Raw genomic sequence first — 18,642 nt, forward strand, 5'->3', positions numbered from 1 at the left:
TATAGAAGGGGAGGCCGTCGTATTTATAGTGAAAATTGCAACTTTTTTGGAAATGAAAAATAATTAAATCTTTTTGCTGAAGTATTCGCGGCCCTATCCACCGTTGATGGATGTGCTGGAACAGAAGTGTGACACATCGGACGGCTTTACAATTTAATGCTTACAAGATAATCCGTCGGTGGCGGTGGACCCCAGTGACCATCCAACCTGGATTAATCACGAAACTACATAAGCGAATATTATCTGACTCAGCTAATTCATTATTTTATTTATTTTTCTCCTTTTCATCAAAATTTGGATAACGTCGTATTTAAGATGCAACGACGTCGTAAACAAAAGTGAAAAAAAGTTAAAAAGCATGTGATGTTGATACGTGGTATGGAGTACGCGGTGATTCTGGTTGGAGATTAGGATTGCCATTCATGTAATTAAAACCAGAAACGGTGGGTAATTTGGGTATTTCTATCATCTTCATCTGCATTGACTCGGATAATAATGCCACCTCTGCTAAATTTACTTTTGATTTTTCAACCCAAAATAGATTATTTTAAATCAATTGATTTTTATCCAAAACGTCTTTTCAAAAAATATTTTAGTCGATAATAGAATATTTTATCTTAATTGATAAAAATATATATATTTATTAACACTAAGACATTGAGTAATTTCTAATTCTGCTTCTAAAATTAATTCTTTTAATGTCTTAAACAGAAAAAATAATAATAATAATTTAGGTTAAAAATAGATTCCAATAAAAGTTCTCGATAGTAACTAAATAAATTATATTCTTTTCCAAAAGTAAGATTAATTCTTAAACGAGAATTTTCATATCTGGCTTCATACGACGGATTTCCACGTACAAGAATAACGCGATAATAAGAGCCTTATCCATTAAATTATATTTTTTATAATAAAAAAAAAATCAAAAGGTAAGTTCAAAATTGGGAGAATAAAAGTTACTTAAATACAAAGGAAAGTGGAAGGCTCGTTAAAGTTAAGAGAGTTTCTCCTCCACCCGTTGACACGTCGACAAAATTAATATTTATAGAAAAGAAATTAAAAAAAAAAAATTAAAGGCATTAAATTATAAATTTGGCATTATAATTTGAAAATTAGAATTTAGTAAAACTATATATATGAGACGTTAGAAAAAATAATGATTAGATTTTGAATTATATTTATTTGATCTAATAATTCACAAAAATGAACTTTTAATTAATTTGTTGAATTCATTTTGGGAATAAATTAAGCTAAAATTTGTTATATATATATATATATAAGTAGGTTTTATTGAGTAGGAATTTATTAATGGAGACAATTATTATAATACTATAATTGAATGTATAATATTAAATTAATTTGGAATGGTACTATTTAACAAACTAATGAATGCTGCAAACTACTCATTGTTCTTTTTTGGTAAAGCTAATGAAATTTTGTCCTAATGCTATTGAATTATCCCATTTTTATCTTCTAATTTACTTCTCATTCACTACACTATGCTCGAATTAACGTATATTCATCATTGCAAAAAGAAATTGAGTTCACTCCCATGCACAGTTCTAAAAAGAAAGATGAATATGAATATCAATTTCAATGTGGTTGGGTTGGGTTGGGTTGAGTTGGGTTGGTTGAGGATATGCATGATGCGACACAGTCCCACCAACATTGGACGCCTTATAAAATAATTTTGAATTATTTGTAGTGGTTGGTGTGAAAGGATGGGATGAAGCCATTGAATTGAAACGATAAGCCTTAGGCGTTGCTCCATCTCTGGAAACTCTCAATTTCTGTTATGTTTCTTACGTTCATATCTTTGTCCTTTTCTTTTCTTTTCTTCTCATTCAACAACATCCATCAATACAATCTTATCTACCTTTATCTACCTACAATACTCTCACGTGTAAACTACGGGTAGATCCACATGTAAACCAATACGACGCCCAAATTATAGTTTATAATAAATGAATGATTATCAAATGTATGAACGCTTTGAAGAAATGAAAGACTATATATGTAAAAAAAACGTAACTTTGGTCATTATTCTCGCTTGTTTGCTTTTATTGATTTAGTTTATCATTGTGAGTCTAGTTTGGAGCGGGCATGTGAGACTCTATATTGGTTAGAGAAGAGAACAAAACATTACTTATAAGAGGGTAGAAATCTCTCTCTAACAGTCATGTTTTAAAATCGCGAGGCTAACGACAATACGTAACGGGCCGGAGCAAACAGGGTGTGGAAACGATCCAACAAATTGGAATAAAATAGGAATAAAATAGTGGAAAATGAGAAATTCAATCATTACTCAGAAACCAGTTGGGATTTTGACCCTTCCATGGGAACAGAACAGAACAGAACACAACTACACTGTTTCAATCCATTTCAGTTCCTTCATGTTCCCATTTTTCTGGTTTCAAAACTTCTTTTGGGTGTGCTTTGATAGAACTCATCTGCAGTTCTGCCTCGCCATGTCGGTGCTCGAGATCGACCTTTAAAGCTTTATTTTAAACCCGTCTCGAAACTTTTCTCTCTTTGTTTTCCATGACATGGATATGGTGCCCCAGCTATGACTACATTCACCTCTGCAATAAACAATGGAGCGCTTAATATCAGAAAACCACAGTGAATGATCAAATTCAAATACTAAAAACACATATTTCCATTGCATTCCATAAGACTTACAAGTATTAGAGGGTGAGAACGAAAGACGGGGCGTCTCTTCTTCGACCTGCAACAGAGCGGTATACGTAAACACTTTCAGCCTCGCATTCATCACTCCCATCGGCCTTAATGACCTCAACGTTCAGCCTTGGCACCTGCTTTGCCAAAACTCGACAACCGTTCATCGTCACCTTGCAAGCTGACATCCATAGCGATCTCATGGATTCGTACCTCTCTAAACCAGAAAGCAAAGCTGCATTTCCAAATGGGCTGTCTCTGATCTCTAGTTTTCTCAGCTTTGGACAACCACTCATAACACACTGCATTCCCCAGTCACTGGTTCCAGCAAAAGCCACTGAGAGCGTTTCCAAGTTTTTCGCATATTTCCCGATGTATTCAAATGTTAAGTCCGTTAGCAAGCCCGAAATAGCGAGTCTACGTAGCTTAGAGCAAGTTTTCACGACTGCACCAAATGCCTCATCCATTGGTTGCTTTGTAAGATAGTCTGGTTGACAAGGGTTCATAATGCAGAGACGAAAATGGGTGAAATCTGGGCAGTTCTGCACAATGGTGGCTACAGCCTCATTCGTCATCTGGCGACAAAAGTAGAGAACGTAATGGAGTTTACGGCAGCCATACGAGACAGCAAGAAACCCCGACTCGGTTACACCGTGAACCAAATTGTCAGCATAAGGATCGGCTGGAAATACACGGAGCTCCTCTAGCAACGGGCAACTTAGTCCAACAGCCTTCAGGCCCTTGTCTTCAACTGTGTCTAAGACCTGTTGAGGTTCAAGTATAAAAATCATTGTAAACAGTCATGGAAGGAGATATCTCTTCTCCTAGGTGCCTGCATTGCACAATCCTTGCAATTTCATTGATACTTAACTAAAGAAAGGAAGGGGAGAATGAATCGTACCCAAAGGCGACGAAGAACGGGGCAGTGCGAAAGAAGTCCAGCAAGTTCACCACCGTGTAGCGTAGCATAGCTCAGATTCAAGAAAGTTAAATTTGCACAGGCAGGAAAAAGAACTTGGAGATACAACACCGTCGACTCCAATAAACCAGACAGAGTATGCAGATTATTGCAATTTTTAAAGGCGTGTTCGAGATCATAGTACTGCCGAAGAGTGATCTCTTGCGAAAAAGAACCCGTGCCTAACTCCGTTAACTGAGGAGCATGTACAAGCAGCCTCTGCAACTGTTCCAAGTTTATGTTCCTATTAACCTTCAAAACCTTCAATGATTTGCACCTTTTTACTAGCTTCTCGAGCGCCTCGAAACTGACATCACTGTTCAAACTTGCAAAGTTGAGTACTTCCAGAGATTTCAATGTATCTGGGAAGCAACTCAGCCAACTTCCACTTTTGTCATAGATATCATTCTCAAGTATGTCAAGGTCCGTCAAGTTCCTGTGGCCAAATTATAGTCGGTTCGCTTTTCTCATCAGAATGCAATAAAACACAAAAGAAACGAGATCGAAAAGGCGAAAACAGACCGCCCATCCAAGAAAGAAATGTTTTGCTAAACATCATTTTCAAGAACACATATTGAAAGACGCATTCATTGTTGTAACGACTCAGCTAGCAGATATTGCCCTCTTTGGACTTCCTCTTTCGGGCTTCCCTTCAAAGCTTTTGAAACGCGTTTGCTAGGGAGAGATTTCCACACTCTTATAAAGGGTATTTCATTCTCCTCCCCAACCGACGTGGGATCTCACAATTGTTTTCTACTTCTGATAATCTGTTGACATGGTCGTTTTCTACATCTATGTCAACATCTTTCAGAATTGACGATAATGCACTCGAAATGCCATTCAATAGCATTTATAAACAGACAGCCTGAGGAAAAAAGGCCCAACCCCCCAGTTGAAGCTTCATTAAAGACTAAAAGATTAGGGGAGCTGGCAGAATCAGAGCAGCCATGGCAGTAGGTTGAAGATCAATGACTAATCCTCCAATATTATGAGTAATTAATTAATTAATGATGAACATGATATTTGACAATAATGGAGACAAAGTTGCAAGGATGTGATATGGCAACAACCTTATTGGCAGAAAAAAGCAGGTGAGATGTCGCATCCAAGAAAAAAGGAAACAGATAATGAAAAAGTTAGTAAATTTCTCATCAAACTTCAATCAGGAGGGGAGCAATGAGGGAATTATACGCAGTACAATTGTGTATTTATTATGACTTCCATTTACTGTAAATCAATAAAGTTCTCTACTTTTCCATATGATTCCGACATGATACTGTTGGAGTGGTGTCCATCAGCAACCCCATATAAAGCTAATTGAAAGAAACCAAACCAAACCAAACATCGCTTTTAATATCAAAACCACAACAAAAACTGTAAAAGAAATCAATATTAGATCTCATCCTAATAATGAATCACAGTTTTAGAAAGAAAAAAAGAAAGAACAAACGACGTACTTGCAGTGAGTGGCAATGGCGGCGAGCCCATCGGTGCTGAAACCATCGCAGCTCATCAATGAAAGCGCTTTGAAATTTGGGAAGGAACAAGCCAAAAATTCCAAGCTCTCGTCAGTAACAGTCATCCTCTTGAGCCTCAACTCTTCAAGAATTGGGTATTTTGAAGCGAAGGAAAGGAGCCATGAATGAACATCAGCACCCCAATTGGGAGGCACCAAATTGAAATCCGAGAATCTGGGTTTCCCTTTCAGCGTCACACTCCGAATGTTGGGGAACCGTCGGATTACAATTTCCGGCGAAACAGAGTAGCAATTTCCGATAAAAACATGGGTTCGCGACCATCGCTCCGCGTTGAACCAATCTTTACAAACCAAAGATACAGAGCTTCTATCTTTGTGGGACTTAACCAAACTCAAAACTCTCTCCAAAACCTCATCTGGGAAGATCGAACCAGCCCGTTTGGACTCGTCCAAGTCTCCCAATTCCTTCTTCCTCTTCGAACTCATTTCATACCCTCGAACCCCTCACAACTAAAACCCCATAAGGAAATTCAAAGGGAACCCCCAGAAACCTCTTCAAAATCGAAAATGTAGTTAGTTCTTTAGAAAACAGGAAGAAACCCAGAAATCTCCATAGAACAAAACTTGAAGAGCTACAAAAAGGGGTAAAAAATTCAGAGATTTAGAAAGAGAGAAAGAGAGAGAGGAACGAGTTGACTCAGGGAAGGTGTGTTAAAGAAGAACAAAAAATAACAAAAATGGGATCTTTTGTAGCGATTGGGAAGTGGGAAGAGCCAAAGTGAGAAACCCAACTAATTGCGTATTATAGAAAAAGGAAGAAGCACACCACAACTATCCCCTCCCCTAATCTCCCTCCATTTCTTTCCCCACCTTCCTTCCTTTTGTTTCGCGCGTTCTTCTCACGTCCAATGGACTATTGACACGTCAGCTCTTTCTTTTACTTTTTTTTTTTTTCTTTTTTTTTTTTTTTTTAATTATTCACTTCTCATGGCTACCTCCTAATATCCCATTTAATTTTAATAATTTTCATATAAATTTTTTTTAAAAAAAAATGACTTTTTTAGGTCAAAGAAATTATAAATGAAAATTATTAACCTACATTTTTCAATGGGCAATTATATGTGTAAGCGGCTCACTTCACCTCATCATCACATATTTCACTCCCTTTTCCCCACTTTCTCCATTTTACCCTTCTACCCTCTCCCAAATTCCTCAAATACCCCTCCATTTTTTTAATTTTTAAAATATTTAATAATCTTAAAATTTTTATTGCCGTTTCATTCTAAATTTAAAATATATATATTTTAAGAATGATTATTCGAAACTTCAAGAAATTAAATATATAAAAAATAATAAATAAAAAAAAGTGAGTTAATTTAATTGCCACATAAAATGTGATGATTTGGAGATGGATAGCAAATGTGATCCTCACACACTGTCGCCGTTGAATGCACATCAGATAGCGACCCTTCATTTCTTTTACATTAATGACATAATTACGTGATTGGTCTTTTTTACCCCTCCTTTTCTTTAAAGTTCTAATCGGATCTTTCCTTTTATTTAAGGGGTTATCTTGTATTTTCACATTTTTTATGCTTAATTATTTATTACTTGTATTTAATCTTTATTTTCCCAAATTACTTTAAATAAGTGTTTATTTAACTCCACAAATAAATATTAAAAGGTATAAAGTTTTTTAAAACTAAATAATAATGTTGTTGTGGAATAATTTAAATTCTATTACATACCGATGTATTTAAATAAGAAGATTAGTCAAAGCCACATTAACATCTAATCTAAACCTAACCCATGAAAACGAAATCTAAATTCAAAGAGTTTCAGCTTAGTTCAATTAATTTTTTACTTTGAAAATTTAAATAGAGTTGATTTGACTCCAGTTGAATTGAAATTATTGAATTTTTCTCGTATAATTGAATTTAATGTTATTATCGTGACAAGACTATAAATCTATGTCTTGAATAATAAAAATGACATAGGTTATATATAATATTCTTATATTATTAAAAAAAAAAAATGTTATATTGTGATGTTACATTTAGCTTCTTCATAAATGAATGGAGTAAACGAAACGTTTAAGTTTGATATGATTTTATGGATGTCGTTATCAAGATCTTCGTCTAATAAAATTTTCAAGGATTCTTTTAATTAAAAGTGCCATTTTTTTTATTAAAAAAAAACAAAAATTATATATAAATAAATAAATAAAAGATTTTATATGCTTTGAATTAAGTGGAGGGCATTTGTCAAAATAATAATGATAATAAAGGTAGGGTCTTTATTAACCTAAGCCTCCTATTAAATTGCTTATTTTTTCCTCCGTCTTTTTTGAACAATTAACTTGCTTTTCGGTCTTTTTTTTTTTTTTTTTTTTTTTTTTTTTTGTAATTAATTAATATGGATGTTTTTAAAATTTTAATATTAATATATAACGTTTCTTAAAAAATAATGTAAGGTAGACATTAGTTTGTGACATAAATGAAAGGATATGTATGGTTTACATAGTCTATACAATCGGTAAATCTTATAATATATCTAATATTTGATACATATTAGTAAGTATTTGATCTTATATTAATGTTAATAATTGTGATTATTAGATACCAGACAGCCGTTTGCATGGTAGACATGGTTGGGATGGGGAAATGTGTGCATGGCAGTCACGTGCGAGAAAGAAAGAATCTGAAATCTGAAACCAAACTGGAGCAACTAATTATAAAAAAAAAATGATAAACATCACGTGATAGTCTCCTCTTCAACTCCATCACCTAATCCAGATAGCTAATGCTTCCGAATTTTTAATCATACACTAATTAAACATTAAGTAATTTGGCTTCAACTCAAAACTGCATTTTCTTAATTAATCTGCTTCCATTTGCTTTACTTTTTCTCTCAAAAAAATGAGGTAAACTAAAAGATAACTAAAATAAATAAATAAATAAAAAATAAAAAAGGATATTGGAGGAAGATAGTGGGGGCCCAATGGGTTTAGTTGGGCCTGTAATGTAATAACTCGACTCATTGGGCTTCATGGGCTTACTGCATATTATTCCTAATTAATAAAAATAGTAGAGGCCCATAATGGATCGAGGCACATAATGGGCGGCCCAATTCGTGGGCAAAATAATTGAATACTCAAATTTCTTTGTATATTATTATATATTTTAAAATTTGTTTTCCCTCTATATGCAGATTCCAAACACACAGATATTCATGCAATTAATCCTTAATTAGTGCACGTTAATTGAACCTAAACCTCACCTCCAAGGAAGCCTCATTTTTCGTGGGGAAACTCATCGGACTTTCTTGTTGGAGAAATATCAATCTCGATCTCGATCAAATTGTCCTCCTCCAGCAGAAATTCCGATGCCTTCTTGTTCGTCTTATCCAACGCAATCTCGATGAGTTCATCTCTGTCTTCATCCTCATCCCACATCAAACACAAGTTATCGTCAAGCGAGTCCCAATCTCCAGTCGTTGGGAAATTGTCCTCCGACGAGCTGTCAGAGTCCGTTTCCGGATAGTACAGCGACAGCGATGGATACCTCTCCAGTCCGATGCGTACCTGTCGAGGTTCTGGATCGCTCTCGTTCGATGCTTCCTTATCGTGATCTTCCCCTTCGTACTCCTCGTAAATAACCTCCAACGGCGCCCTCACGTTCCACTGTACGAAAGATTCCTCGAAGCACGCGCACGAAACAGAATCGGCACATTTTGATCCTCCACTTACGGACTCCGATACGGCAGTGGAACTCTCCGATTGTACTGCGGCGTCCTTCTCGGCAGATTCTTCGTATTCAATTTGATAGTTGTTGTCGTTGGTTTGGCGAAGAAACGATCTCTGAGTTGCACCGAGGCGAAGGAGAGAGAGCAAGAGGAATCCGGTGAGGAGGAAAATCGGAGAGAACAGGATTCTCCATAGAAGGCGAGGGAAGTAGAGGAGAGTGAGAGCGAAGAAAGAGAGGAGAGTAGAAAACAGAGGATCGGAGGTTAGGGAAATGGAAACGGTAGGCGTGTTAGAAGAAGAAGAAGAAGAAGAAGAGGACATAGCTGCGATCAAATTAAAGGATGTCGACGGATTCATACAGAAAAAAAATGTAGAATCAATCGGCGCATTCCATGGATGAAGTTTTGATAAATTGCAGAGAAGAAGGTGAAGTGATGATTGCTTAAGAACGGAAGGGGAAGGGCAGAGGAAGAGTCGATTCGTCGTCTCGCACGGAATGTGAACAATTTGATGACAGTGGTTTGCGATCTGTCGTACACTTCAGTTATAGACTTATAGAGCCCAATGACGGATGTACCCCTCTCATTCCCTTATTTATTTTGCACGTCGAGGGAGATTTTGGGTGAAATCAATTTATTTTTATTTTTAAACATTTAAAACAAAGGAAGAAATAACAGACTAGGTGATACATAATAAGCGAAAGCGAACAATATCCAATAATGGTGAGCTTAGCTTGCGCTGTAATAAGCCGCGAACAATATCGCTCAGCTTGAGCTGTGGTACCAGAGTCTGGCATTGAAAGGTGTACAAGCTAAGACGCTGGCCTCCCAAAATAGGTATATTGTAAAGTCCCACGTGTTTTTTCAAGAGGGAAATAAAATATTGTACCATTCAGGTTGAGTTGTTTGCTATTATTATTGGAAATTAAGAAAGCTATAAAAATCAATAATAAGGCCATGGATGACAATATGAATTAAAGAAAAGTGTTGATTTTGTACTTGAGTAAGCTTAATGATCTATAAGAAAAAAGGGTTTGAATGAATAAAGTGGGAATAATTAATCCCAAAATATGAGTGTGAAAAGGGATTTGGATGATAGCCATGTAAGCTGTAATTTTGGTGAAGAATTGAGGAGAAACTGGAGAAACACATATGATTAACAAAACTGCCTTTATTTCTTCCATACATTACATCCTCTTTCCATTCAATTATTTCTTCCTTTTCTTCCTTTCTCTTTCTCTTTCTCTTTAATGTCTGTTGCAAAAAAAGTACTCTACTTTTCTTTGCTTTCATCTACAGCTACCACTCCCCCTTTTCTCTGTGACTTTCAACCTCTCTACCTTCCTTTCTCAACCACTTTCATGCCTATTTATCATCTCATCGATCTTTAGAATGATAATTGATGTCGACATAAGATTCAGCTTCTTTCGTTTCCTTTTCCATGTCTGATCATCCATGTCTGATCATCCGTGTCTGATCATGGGTTGGGTGGAAGCTTTATTATGGTGCAAGAAAAAGCTATGGGTCAAAGAGAGGAGGGTCATCAATCAGAGAAAACTTGGCAGAAAATTCCCTTTTTAAAAAAGGAAAAAGAATGGTCTTTTGGCCTATCGCCTTCCCATGTCCATGTTTGGTTGGTCCTCTTTTTTTTTTTCGGGTAAGGAAAACGAAGGTTCACAAAAGTACCAAAGCTTTACTTTTAAGAAAACGATAGAATAAATGATTATATATGATTGATTATGAGGTTCAATAACAAGGGCCTATAATTTGAATGCTAATTATGGAGATCTTCCTTTTTCAAGGCTCTAATATGATCAAACAATCAGCAGAGCTCATACTTTGAGCTTCTTATTATTTGGCATTTGGTTGGGTGTGCTGAAATTGGAAAAGGCATGGAAACGAGAGAAGGGTTAATATGGGTTGATGGCAGACAAGAGATCTAGCCCATCAACTCTGTGTTGAGTTGACGACAGTGAGGCCGTGGGGGTGGGGTGGGGTGGCTGCTTTCTTAAGGATGTTCGTTCTGCACATGCTTCTGGGACCCTTTTCATATTTCATCATCTCTCTGGTAATGGTACAGCCCCCATCCCATAGTTAATGATGCAGTAAACCAAGTGGCAGAAGTTTAGCTCAGCTTAGCTTTAAAAGTTATTGAGAAATGGAGCTAAAAGGAAACTAGATCTTGGGCTTGAATGAATCCAAACCAATCCAAACTCATTTATAGCAGCATATAAATTGTAGCTTATTTTAGGAAGAACAAAGAAAGGAAAAAGAAACTGAAACCTTCAAGGAGACGAAATTTCAGGGTCGCCAGTTCATGAGTTCAGCTCCTACCCCAACATTTCCACATGTAATTGGGAGTTCATACACTCCATTCCGATGGTAAAAAGCAGTGCCAACAGCTGTCAATTAAAGTCGGGCCTTTCTCTGATGATTTCCAGCTCTGCTTAATTCCCCATACGTTACAGATCATTCCATCACACACCGCCAAAAGGGAAAGAGAGAATGAAAATCAAAAACAAAAACCCATTTCATCAATTATGGAAAAGTATTCAAAATCGAATCAAAACAAGCATAGGTTAGTTATGTATGAGCTATTACCAGCTTCGCAATCAACAAGCAATACACATGGGGGGAAGGCAAAAACAGATCATGCTGTAAATAGTGACACAAAACTACGAGGAAAAAATATGATTTGTTTTTATTCGACAGCGAATGAATGAGTGAGTGCAATAGTACAATGTAGTGTTCATCACAGCTATCAGAATTTAGAAGGGACTAAACCAAAATGCTACCCTACCCTTGTAAATGAATTTCCTAGAACCTTATACCTACCATCAGTTTTTGTCTCTGTAATACATGTATGAAAAAAAAAAAACAAATGAAATGCATTCTTTTTCTAACCCGCCCACCATCTTCATCTTCAATGAAAGATTTGAAGAATTGATCAGTGAAAAGGTCCTGACATGTACAGCTTCACAAGCAGGATCTGAGATTTCAGATCAGTTTCTTCCTACCAGCATCGCGTAATTTCTACAACAGCATTAGATATACAGATGTATTTACAGAGCCCTTTGGGTTAATTCATATCTGTCTCAATGGGCAACTTTTTCTTTGGCCATTGTTCTTCTTATGCGAATAAGGCCACGGAAATGTCCGCGAGCTTCTTCCTGTTTAATGACCTAAATCGTTTAGTGGTTGGAGCATTTGGGGCTTCAATCTCGTCAAGATCGCTGGAGTTATCGAACTCAAAGGCGCTGCGAAATGCACGGACCTTTGAGGGAGTGCTGTAGGCGAAATGCCATTCTTTTGCAATCAAAGTCTGTAAATGAAATAGAAACCCTAAATCGATGAGAATCAGAAATGAACGGAAACAAATTACGTGAATAATGATGCGAGTGATATTTACCGCTTCGCTAATTGTTTTCGAAATGCGGATTAGCTGTTTCAAATCATCATGGTCTACACCGCAGAGTATCCTAATCTGATGGAGAGAACAAAGGGGGAAAATCAATTTAGAAACAGAAGTCGAAAGACGAATTGCGAATGTGAAGATTTGATCATTTCGAAGAAATTTAATCTACAGAAATTTGAACTGACCAGAATCTCCTGAGGTAGGGTCTCGAGCAGAGACTTATCGATGTCCACCGTCGTCCTGACGGCGCTGCAGGGCCTCTTCGACGATGCCTTCGGCGTCAAGTAGATGGACGAATCATCCTCATTGCAAGAAATAACAATCCTCTTCCTTCCTAAACCACGCGTATATCTCACAATTCCGAAATCCAGTCCATTATCGGCAGCAGAGACGACGCTTTTCGATTTTAAACAACCGCTCTTCTTTCCCAACGCCATTTTCAATTCCCAATATCGAATTAAACTAAACGTATTCGGTTATCTGTATCAACGAGCAAAAGAAAATCAATATCAATCATTAAGAACTGATAAAATCCTAACCAAATGGAACCGAATCCATAGATTAAGAGATTCACAGAGGTTCAAGAACCCTAACAAAAATCTGATAAAAGCAAAACAGCTTCTCCAGAGAACAATTTCCAAAAGCAGAGTGAAAGTGTCGAATAAGGAAGAAATCTAAATTTAAATCCGAAGCGAAACGAACCTGATTGTGGATGGCCGTGGAGATTCGAATATCTCTCTCTGTCTCTCTCTGTTTTTGTTTCAATTTCAAAGAAAGCTTTTGCTATGGAAATGGAAACTCAGCAAACTACGGAGTTGCTTTAAAATTGTCCATATTCTGTCTTATATAGTACTCGAAAAAGATAGAGTTTCTCGCTTTTCAAAAATTAAAAACAGTAAAATATAATTTTAAATTTTATTTTTTTAGTACCCCACGCGCTTTACAGAATCCGCTGTCATTTATCGTCTTTGGCGGTTAAAATATAAGTGGAGGAAGGAGGAAAGGAAGGAAAAAACTAGCCGTTGGAATAGTGGGACACGTGTTGGTCTCTAATGGGAGGGAATTAACCTGGATGCTTCATTGTGATGACGTGGAGATATGGTCGGCCCAAGTCGGCGGTGTCGGTTCCTTCTCGAACACTCATTTTTAAATTTTTTATTTTTCTTTAAAAAAAAAAAAAAAAGAAAGAAAAAAGAACATTGGTTATAAAAGTTAGGCAACCAAGAGGAGAGGAGAGACGTGTTGATTAAGCTAGCTTTAAGCCACTGCCGACCCAACAACAAGGAATGTGGTTTAAACTCTGCCGGCTAAGTAGTGATTGCTTCTGACTGGAGCCGATGTATTCTAATAAGGCGGGCGGGGGGGCGGCGAAGCCCATGGCTTGACGGTTGTTTGTGGACTCAGATTTAATATTCACAACGCGTAGGACCGATTTCATCAATAAGGAATTAAAATAAGGGAAAATAATGGTATTACCTTATCCTCTTTCAAAAACATTCACACTCCATCACTATTGTCTCCATACCCTCTAATGTTTTATAATATTAACACGATTGTCTCCCTATCCTCCTTCGTAGGTGGCTCGGGTTCGATCTCCGTCAACGACATTATATATTTTTATGATTGGACTATGTTGTTGTATTTATTCTTCAATTCCTAACCAACTGCCCAAATGAACAATCATGATACGGTTAACCCAAAATCAACGGGTTCAATTTCTATGACATGAATGAACATGTTGGGTGGGTAGTTTTTTTTGTTTTTGTTTTTTTTTTTTCATTTTTATTTTTAGATGATATTTACGGTATTTATAATTTATACAATTAATTTTATATCTCCGACCGCATAATTGGGCCTTCTTCCATAAATCCATGATCAAATAATTGGGCTTCTTTCAGTCGCTTTGAATTTATTTCTCCGTTTCTTTTTGTTTTCCAATCGCCACACGCAGATGCCGTAAGCATCAATAATAATACGTGCGAGCCACACGCAATCTCTCCACAGACTTCTTCTTGTAATCTCCGGTGTCCCTGCCACGTGGAGCACAATCGAGGTAATAAAATATTATAAAATAAAATTATTTTTTAAAAATAATAATAATAATAAAGAAACATATAAAAATTTTACGGGGCCTGCTAGCCTTCTGTGTCTAAACGGCCACGTTTCTTTTCCCGCCGACCACCACCAACACAAACCCGCCATATTCAGATAACAAACCGGGGTCCAGTGGATTGTTACTATTCCATTCTCTTCTGAAAAATGGATCAATCCGGAGACCCAGAGCCTGTCCTTAACCACCGTCTCCTCCTTGACGACGGAATCGTCACGCCAATGATTCTCACAGCTGACGGTTGGCTTCGGTGGTCGGAGAAAGGCCAACGATCTCTGGCCATTGAGAAAGAGGTTATAGGATTCTCCATTGATGGTCCGAAGATTAGGATCAATGCTCTCGTTGAGGACCGTGGTGGATTGTGGTGCTTTGGGAGCAGCGGAGCTTTGGTGAGGAAGGAGTTTGTGTTTCAGCCCCGCGAATGCATCGATTTGCTTGGTAACACGATCGTCCAGAATTCTGTCTGGTTTTAATATTGACTTCGAGTAGTTTAGAAAATGCATTGAAAGGAGGAGAAGGATTTTGCTGTGATCTGATTTGTTTGTGCCTGCTGATTGCCATGATGATTTAATGTTTTCGTTTCTCTCCTACATCTCTCAAGAGCCAAACGGAAACTCATAACCTAATACTTCGTTCTTTATGCTGTTCATTCGGCTTAATTTCGAGAACAAGAGAAATCTTCTTATTGCGATTTTTCTCATTGCAAATTCCCGTCGTCACATGTTAATTACGGAATAGGATGAATAATGTCCGTTAGTTTTTCTGCTGATTAAGAGTTGAAGAACACTCCAGGATCATCGGCGTTTTTAGTGCTTCAAACTTGTTCTGCTTAGTGTTCCTTTCCATTGTCTTCTGGAATAATGGCAACTCTGTTTCAAACTTGGTCTTTTTTGTTTGCTTAGGTGCCTTTATCTTTCTTTTTCCCCTATTTCCACGTTCTTACAAGCATCGCATTGTTTAGTAGGCAATAAATGGATTGCTAAGGCGAGATGATTGGGTTGATGCAACAAAGATGCCTTTAGGAGTAGTGCCTGCAGGTATCGTATTCTTAACTTGTTTGACATTTTTTAGTATTACAACAAGAATTTTGAACTTACTACATTTGAAGGAGATGTTTAAATGATATGCAGACTGGAATTGTATTGACCATGAATCATATCTAGTGAAAGAACATTGGTGTCTGATGGCACTCGATTTCTCAGATTTCCCCCTTAACCAACGAAAAGACACTCCCATTCTATTAGCATTTATTGGAGTTCCTTGTTTGGATGGTTAACATATGAATGATTGGAACAACAAGATTTCTGATAGTATTTATTGGGGTTCATATATGCATAGGCACTGGAAATGGAATGGTGATATCACTTCTTCATTCAAATAGTGGCCTTTGTACCGCATGCAATGCTACTCTAGCCATCCTTCAAGGTTAGTATAGTTTTGTCAATCTCCAATGTTCATCTTATTTTCCCTTATGATCGAGGTATTTTGCAAACAAATTTTAATTTCTTGCAGGCCATAAGTGTTCATTGGATGTTGCCACCATTTTGCAAGGAGAGGCTAAACATTTTTCTGTGTTGATGCTTGCTTGAGGTATCTCTAACTTTAAATCTCTCTTTAGTGTTACTACTGGGTAGTTGAGGTTAATTTGTCCTTTTGCCGATGCAACTATTTCTGCCTACCTGATGTTTGCTTCTGCAGAGTTATCTAAGTTGAGTACTTAGGAATGCTACAAGTTACTACTAGAATTTATATGCGTGTTTAAAGATGACAGGTAATGCCATTATTGTATATTAAAGATGACATATAACTGTCCTTGATTTTCAAACATTATTCATTTGAATTGGTTTGAAGTGCTTCTGTTACAGACCAAGGACGCAATACAAGCAAAGAGTCCCCTAACACACAGATCATACCAATTAAGGTTATCCGTGACCTGGTTTAGATGTTAGGTTCAAGCCCAAGTTCACAAAAACAAATGTTCTTCATTGGCATGCTTCTTGTTAGGAATCACGAATCTTCGCAATGGTATGATATTGTCCACTTTGAGCATAAGCTCTTATGACTTTACTTTGAACTTCCCCATAAAGCCCCACAATGATTCAAGTTAATCTAAGTTCACAAAAACAAATGTTCTTCATTGGCATGCTTCTTGTTAGGAATTACGAATCTTCGCAATGGTATGATATTGTCCACTTCGAGCATAAGCTCTTATGACTTTACTTTGAACTTCCCTATAAAGCCTCACAATGATTCAAGCTAATCTAAGTTCACAAAAACAAATGTTCTTCATTGGCATGCTTCTTGTTAGGAATCAAGAATCTTCGCAATGGTATGATATTGTCCACTTTGAGCATAAGCTCTTATGACTTTACTTTGAACTTCCCCATAAGGCCTCACAATGATTCAAGCTAATCTTAATGGCTGTGCTTAAGCTTGCTGTCAAAAACAACTCGCGTGCTGTCTGTGGCATAGGCTTCTTGATCCCATGGCCGCATGCTCTAAGTCTGTATTTAGTTCAAAGGCTTCTGTTTTTGTATCTTGAGAAGTATTCATGGAGCCAAATTGGTAAGTGGAAGATTGTTTTCAGTCCTGTCTCTGCTGTACAATTGGTGTGAAACAAGTCGGTGAAGCTGGTAGATTGTGTGTGTACAAAAATGATTTGAATCTTAATATGTTGGAAGTAGAATCTTGATATGTTAGACAGGAAAAGAGAGGCCTGAAGAAAACACACATGCTTTTGCAAACTACCAACCACTTTTACTTCTAGGTGTACAAAAGGCACGCGGATAATTTATTCTCGTGCTAAATCCTTCCAACTTTGTACCAAAAAACATATCTCTTGTGCATACTCTCCATTGTTTCCACCTCCGTACCTTTGATTCAAGTCGTCTTTACGAGTCATGTGATTAAAATTTTATTTATGGTGTTTGAGAATGGGATGCAGTGTCTAGTAATGAGATGTTTATTTATAGTGCTTTGTTGGTAGTGAGTCCCCTTTAACTAATTTAGAAAATGATATAAGTAAAGTAATACATCTCAATTTGTATGAGATCTTTTGGGATGCCCAAAGCAACTTCGAACTAAAAAGCATATAAAATTAGTTTGTAGCATTTGTGAATTCCCATCGTTGAAGTAAAGACGAACCTTATAAAATTAGTAAAAATCAAACATGTTATGTCATTATAAAATTTAAAGTAAATGAAAAGTTGCCAACCCAGCCAAAGAATGCTAGCCACCTTTCAATAATTTTTGTTTCCGTATATAATATTTATCTTTACCTAAATCTTAAAGCCCAACAATTATATAATTAAAAAAAAAAGGTTGACTTCTCCCTTTGAGAAGATAAATCATAATAATTGCAAAATGTTTATGACATAATTATATTAGGAGTTGGACTAATTGAAATATTCAAATTGAATCGACCAACTAAATTATATTTAATATGTCATTTTATTAAATATTTTAGTTTGTAACGATTGGGAGAGTGAAAGATCTTGTAATTTTTTATATGTAAATTATGAAAGACAAATAATTTTATTTTATATTCCGAATAAGTTTTTCTTTTTTATTCCAACTTTGTTGCTCATCTGTCAAAGTTTCTTTTTCACTTTGAAGAAAAAAAAAACAATAATAATTTGTTTCAGTTTCGGTATGAATTAAAAAAATAAAATAAATAAAACAGGGACAAAGTTATATAAATATTTTAAAATTGGAATAAAACAAAAATATATTTTTCATTTTGACCATTACAGTGACATGATGTAATTATTTTAGTTAAGTGGAAATGGTTTAGTTTTTAATATTCATTGAAAATAAATAAAATAAATAAAACAAAAACAAAATTACCTGACAAACAAATATTTCAAAATTTAAATAAAACAAAACCTGTTTTTCATTTCTAACTTTTGTAATGACACCGGATGATTTGTTTTAGTTATGTTTAGTTAGTATAAAAAATGTTTAACTTTGAATATTAATTGAAAAAATAAAATAAATAAAACGGAAACAAAGTTACGTGTGGGAAAATTTTGAATAAAATAACACATATTCTTCCTTTGTAACGGTTATAATGAGACCACATAATTTGTTTTAGTTAGGATTGAAAATTGTTTAATTTTTAATATTCATTGAATAAAATAAAATAAAGAAACAAAGACAGAGGAAAAATATTTCAAAATTTAAATAAAACAAAATATGTTTTTTATTTCTGACTGTTATAGTGATACGATATAATTTGTTTTAGTTAATAGTAAAAATAG

General features: G+C 36.0%; 3 protein-coding genes and 1 non-coding gene across 6 annotated transcripts; 1 reads left to right on the forward strand and 3 right to left on the reverse strand.

Moving 5' to 3' along the window:
* Positions 1-2,276: 2,276 nt before the first annotated feature.
* LOC111781579 (protein AUXIN SIGNALING F-BOX 2) lies at positions 2,277-5,893 on the reverse strand. Its single transcript, XM_023662249.2, has 4 exons — positions 5,095-5,893; positions 3,581-4,073; positions 2,683-3,443; positions 2,277-2,582 (listed from the first exon to the last, which is right to left on the reverse strand). The coding sequence occupies exons 1-3, from the start codon at positions 5,598-5,600 to the stop codon at positions 2,688-2,690; spliced, it is 1,755 nt and encodes a 584-aa protein (XP_023518017.2). The 5' UTR covers positions 5,601-5,893; the 3' UTR covers positions 2,277-2,582; positions 2,683-2,687.
* A 1,692-nt stretch (positions 5,894-7,585) lies between these two features.
* On the reverse strand, positions 7,586-9,325 carry LOC111781826 (uncharacterized). Its single transcript, XM_023662538.2, has 2 exons — positions 8,394-9,325; positions 7,586-7,821 (listed from the first exon to the last, which is right to left on the reverse strand). The coding sequence occupies exon 1, from the start codon at positions 9,214-9,216 to the stop codon at positions 8,407-8,409; it is 810 nt and encodes a 269-aa protein (XP_023518306.2). The 5' UTR covers positions 9,217-9,325; the 3' UTR covers positions 7,586-7,821; positions 8,394-8,406.
* Positions 9,326-11,534: 2,209 nt separating this feature from the next.
* On the reverse strand, positions 11,535-13,136 carry LOC111781888 (F-box protein At1g61340). The gene is made up of 4 exons (XM_023662617.2): positions 12,976-13,136; positions 12,459-12,753; positions 12,268-12,342; positions 11,535-12,180 (listed from the first exon to the last, which is right to left on the reverse strand). The coding sequence occupies exons 2-4, from the start codon at positions 12,708-12,710 to the stop codon at positions 11,989-11,991; spliced, it is 519 nt and encodes a 172-aa protein (XP_023518385.1). The 5' UTR covers positions 12,711-12,753; positions 12,976-13,136; the 3' UTR covers positions 11,535-11,988.
* A 1,268-nt stretch (positions 13,137-14,404) lies between these two features.
* On the forward strand, positions 14,405-17,287 carry LOC111781944 (uncharacterized). 3 transcript variants are annotated; one of them, XR_015414317.1, is made up of 4 exons: positions 14,405-14,821; positions 15,345-15,420; positions 15,514-15,808; positions 15,896-17,287. It is a non-coding gene; the product is annotated as an uncharacterized LOC111781944 (transcript). The 3 variants fall into 3 exon arrangements; XR_015414315.1 differs by having other exon boundaries at positions 15,722-15,808; positions 15,896-17,283; XR_015414316.1 differs by having other exon boundaries at positions 15,348-15,420; positions 15,722-15,808; positions 15,896-17,283.
* Positions 17,288-18,642: the final 1,355 nt, after the last annotated feature.

The sequence above is a fragment of the Cucurbita pepo genome, chromosome 19, assembly GCF_057944985.1.
Source record: "Cucurbita pepo subsp. pepo isolate OVF chromosome 19, ASM5794498v1, whole genome shotgun sequence".
Lineage (NCBI taxonomy): Eukaryota > Viridiplantae > Streptophyta > Magnoliopsida > Cucurbitales > Cucurbitaceae > Cucurbita > Cucurbita pepo.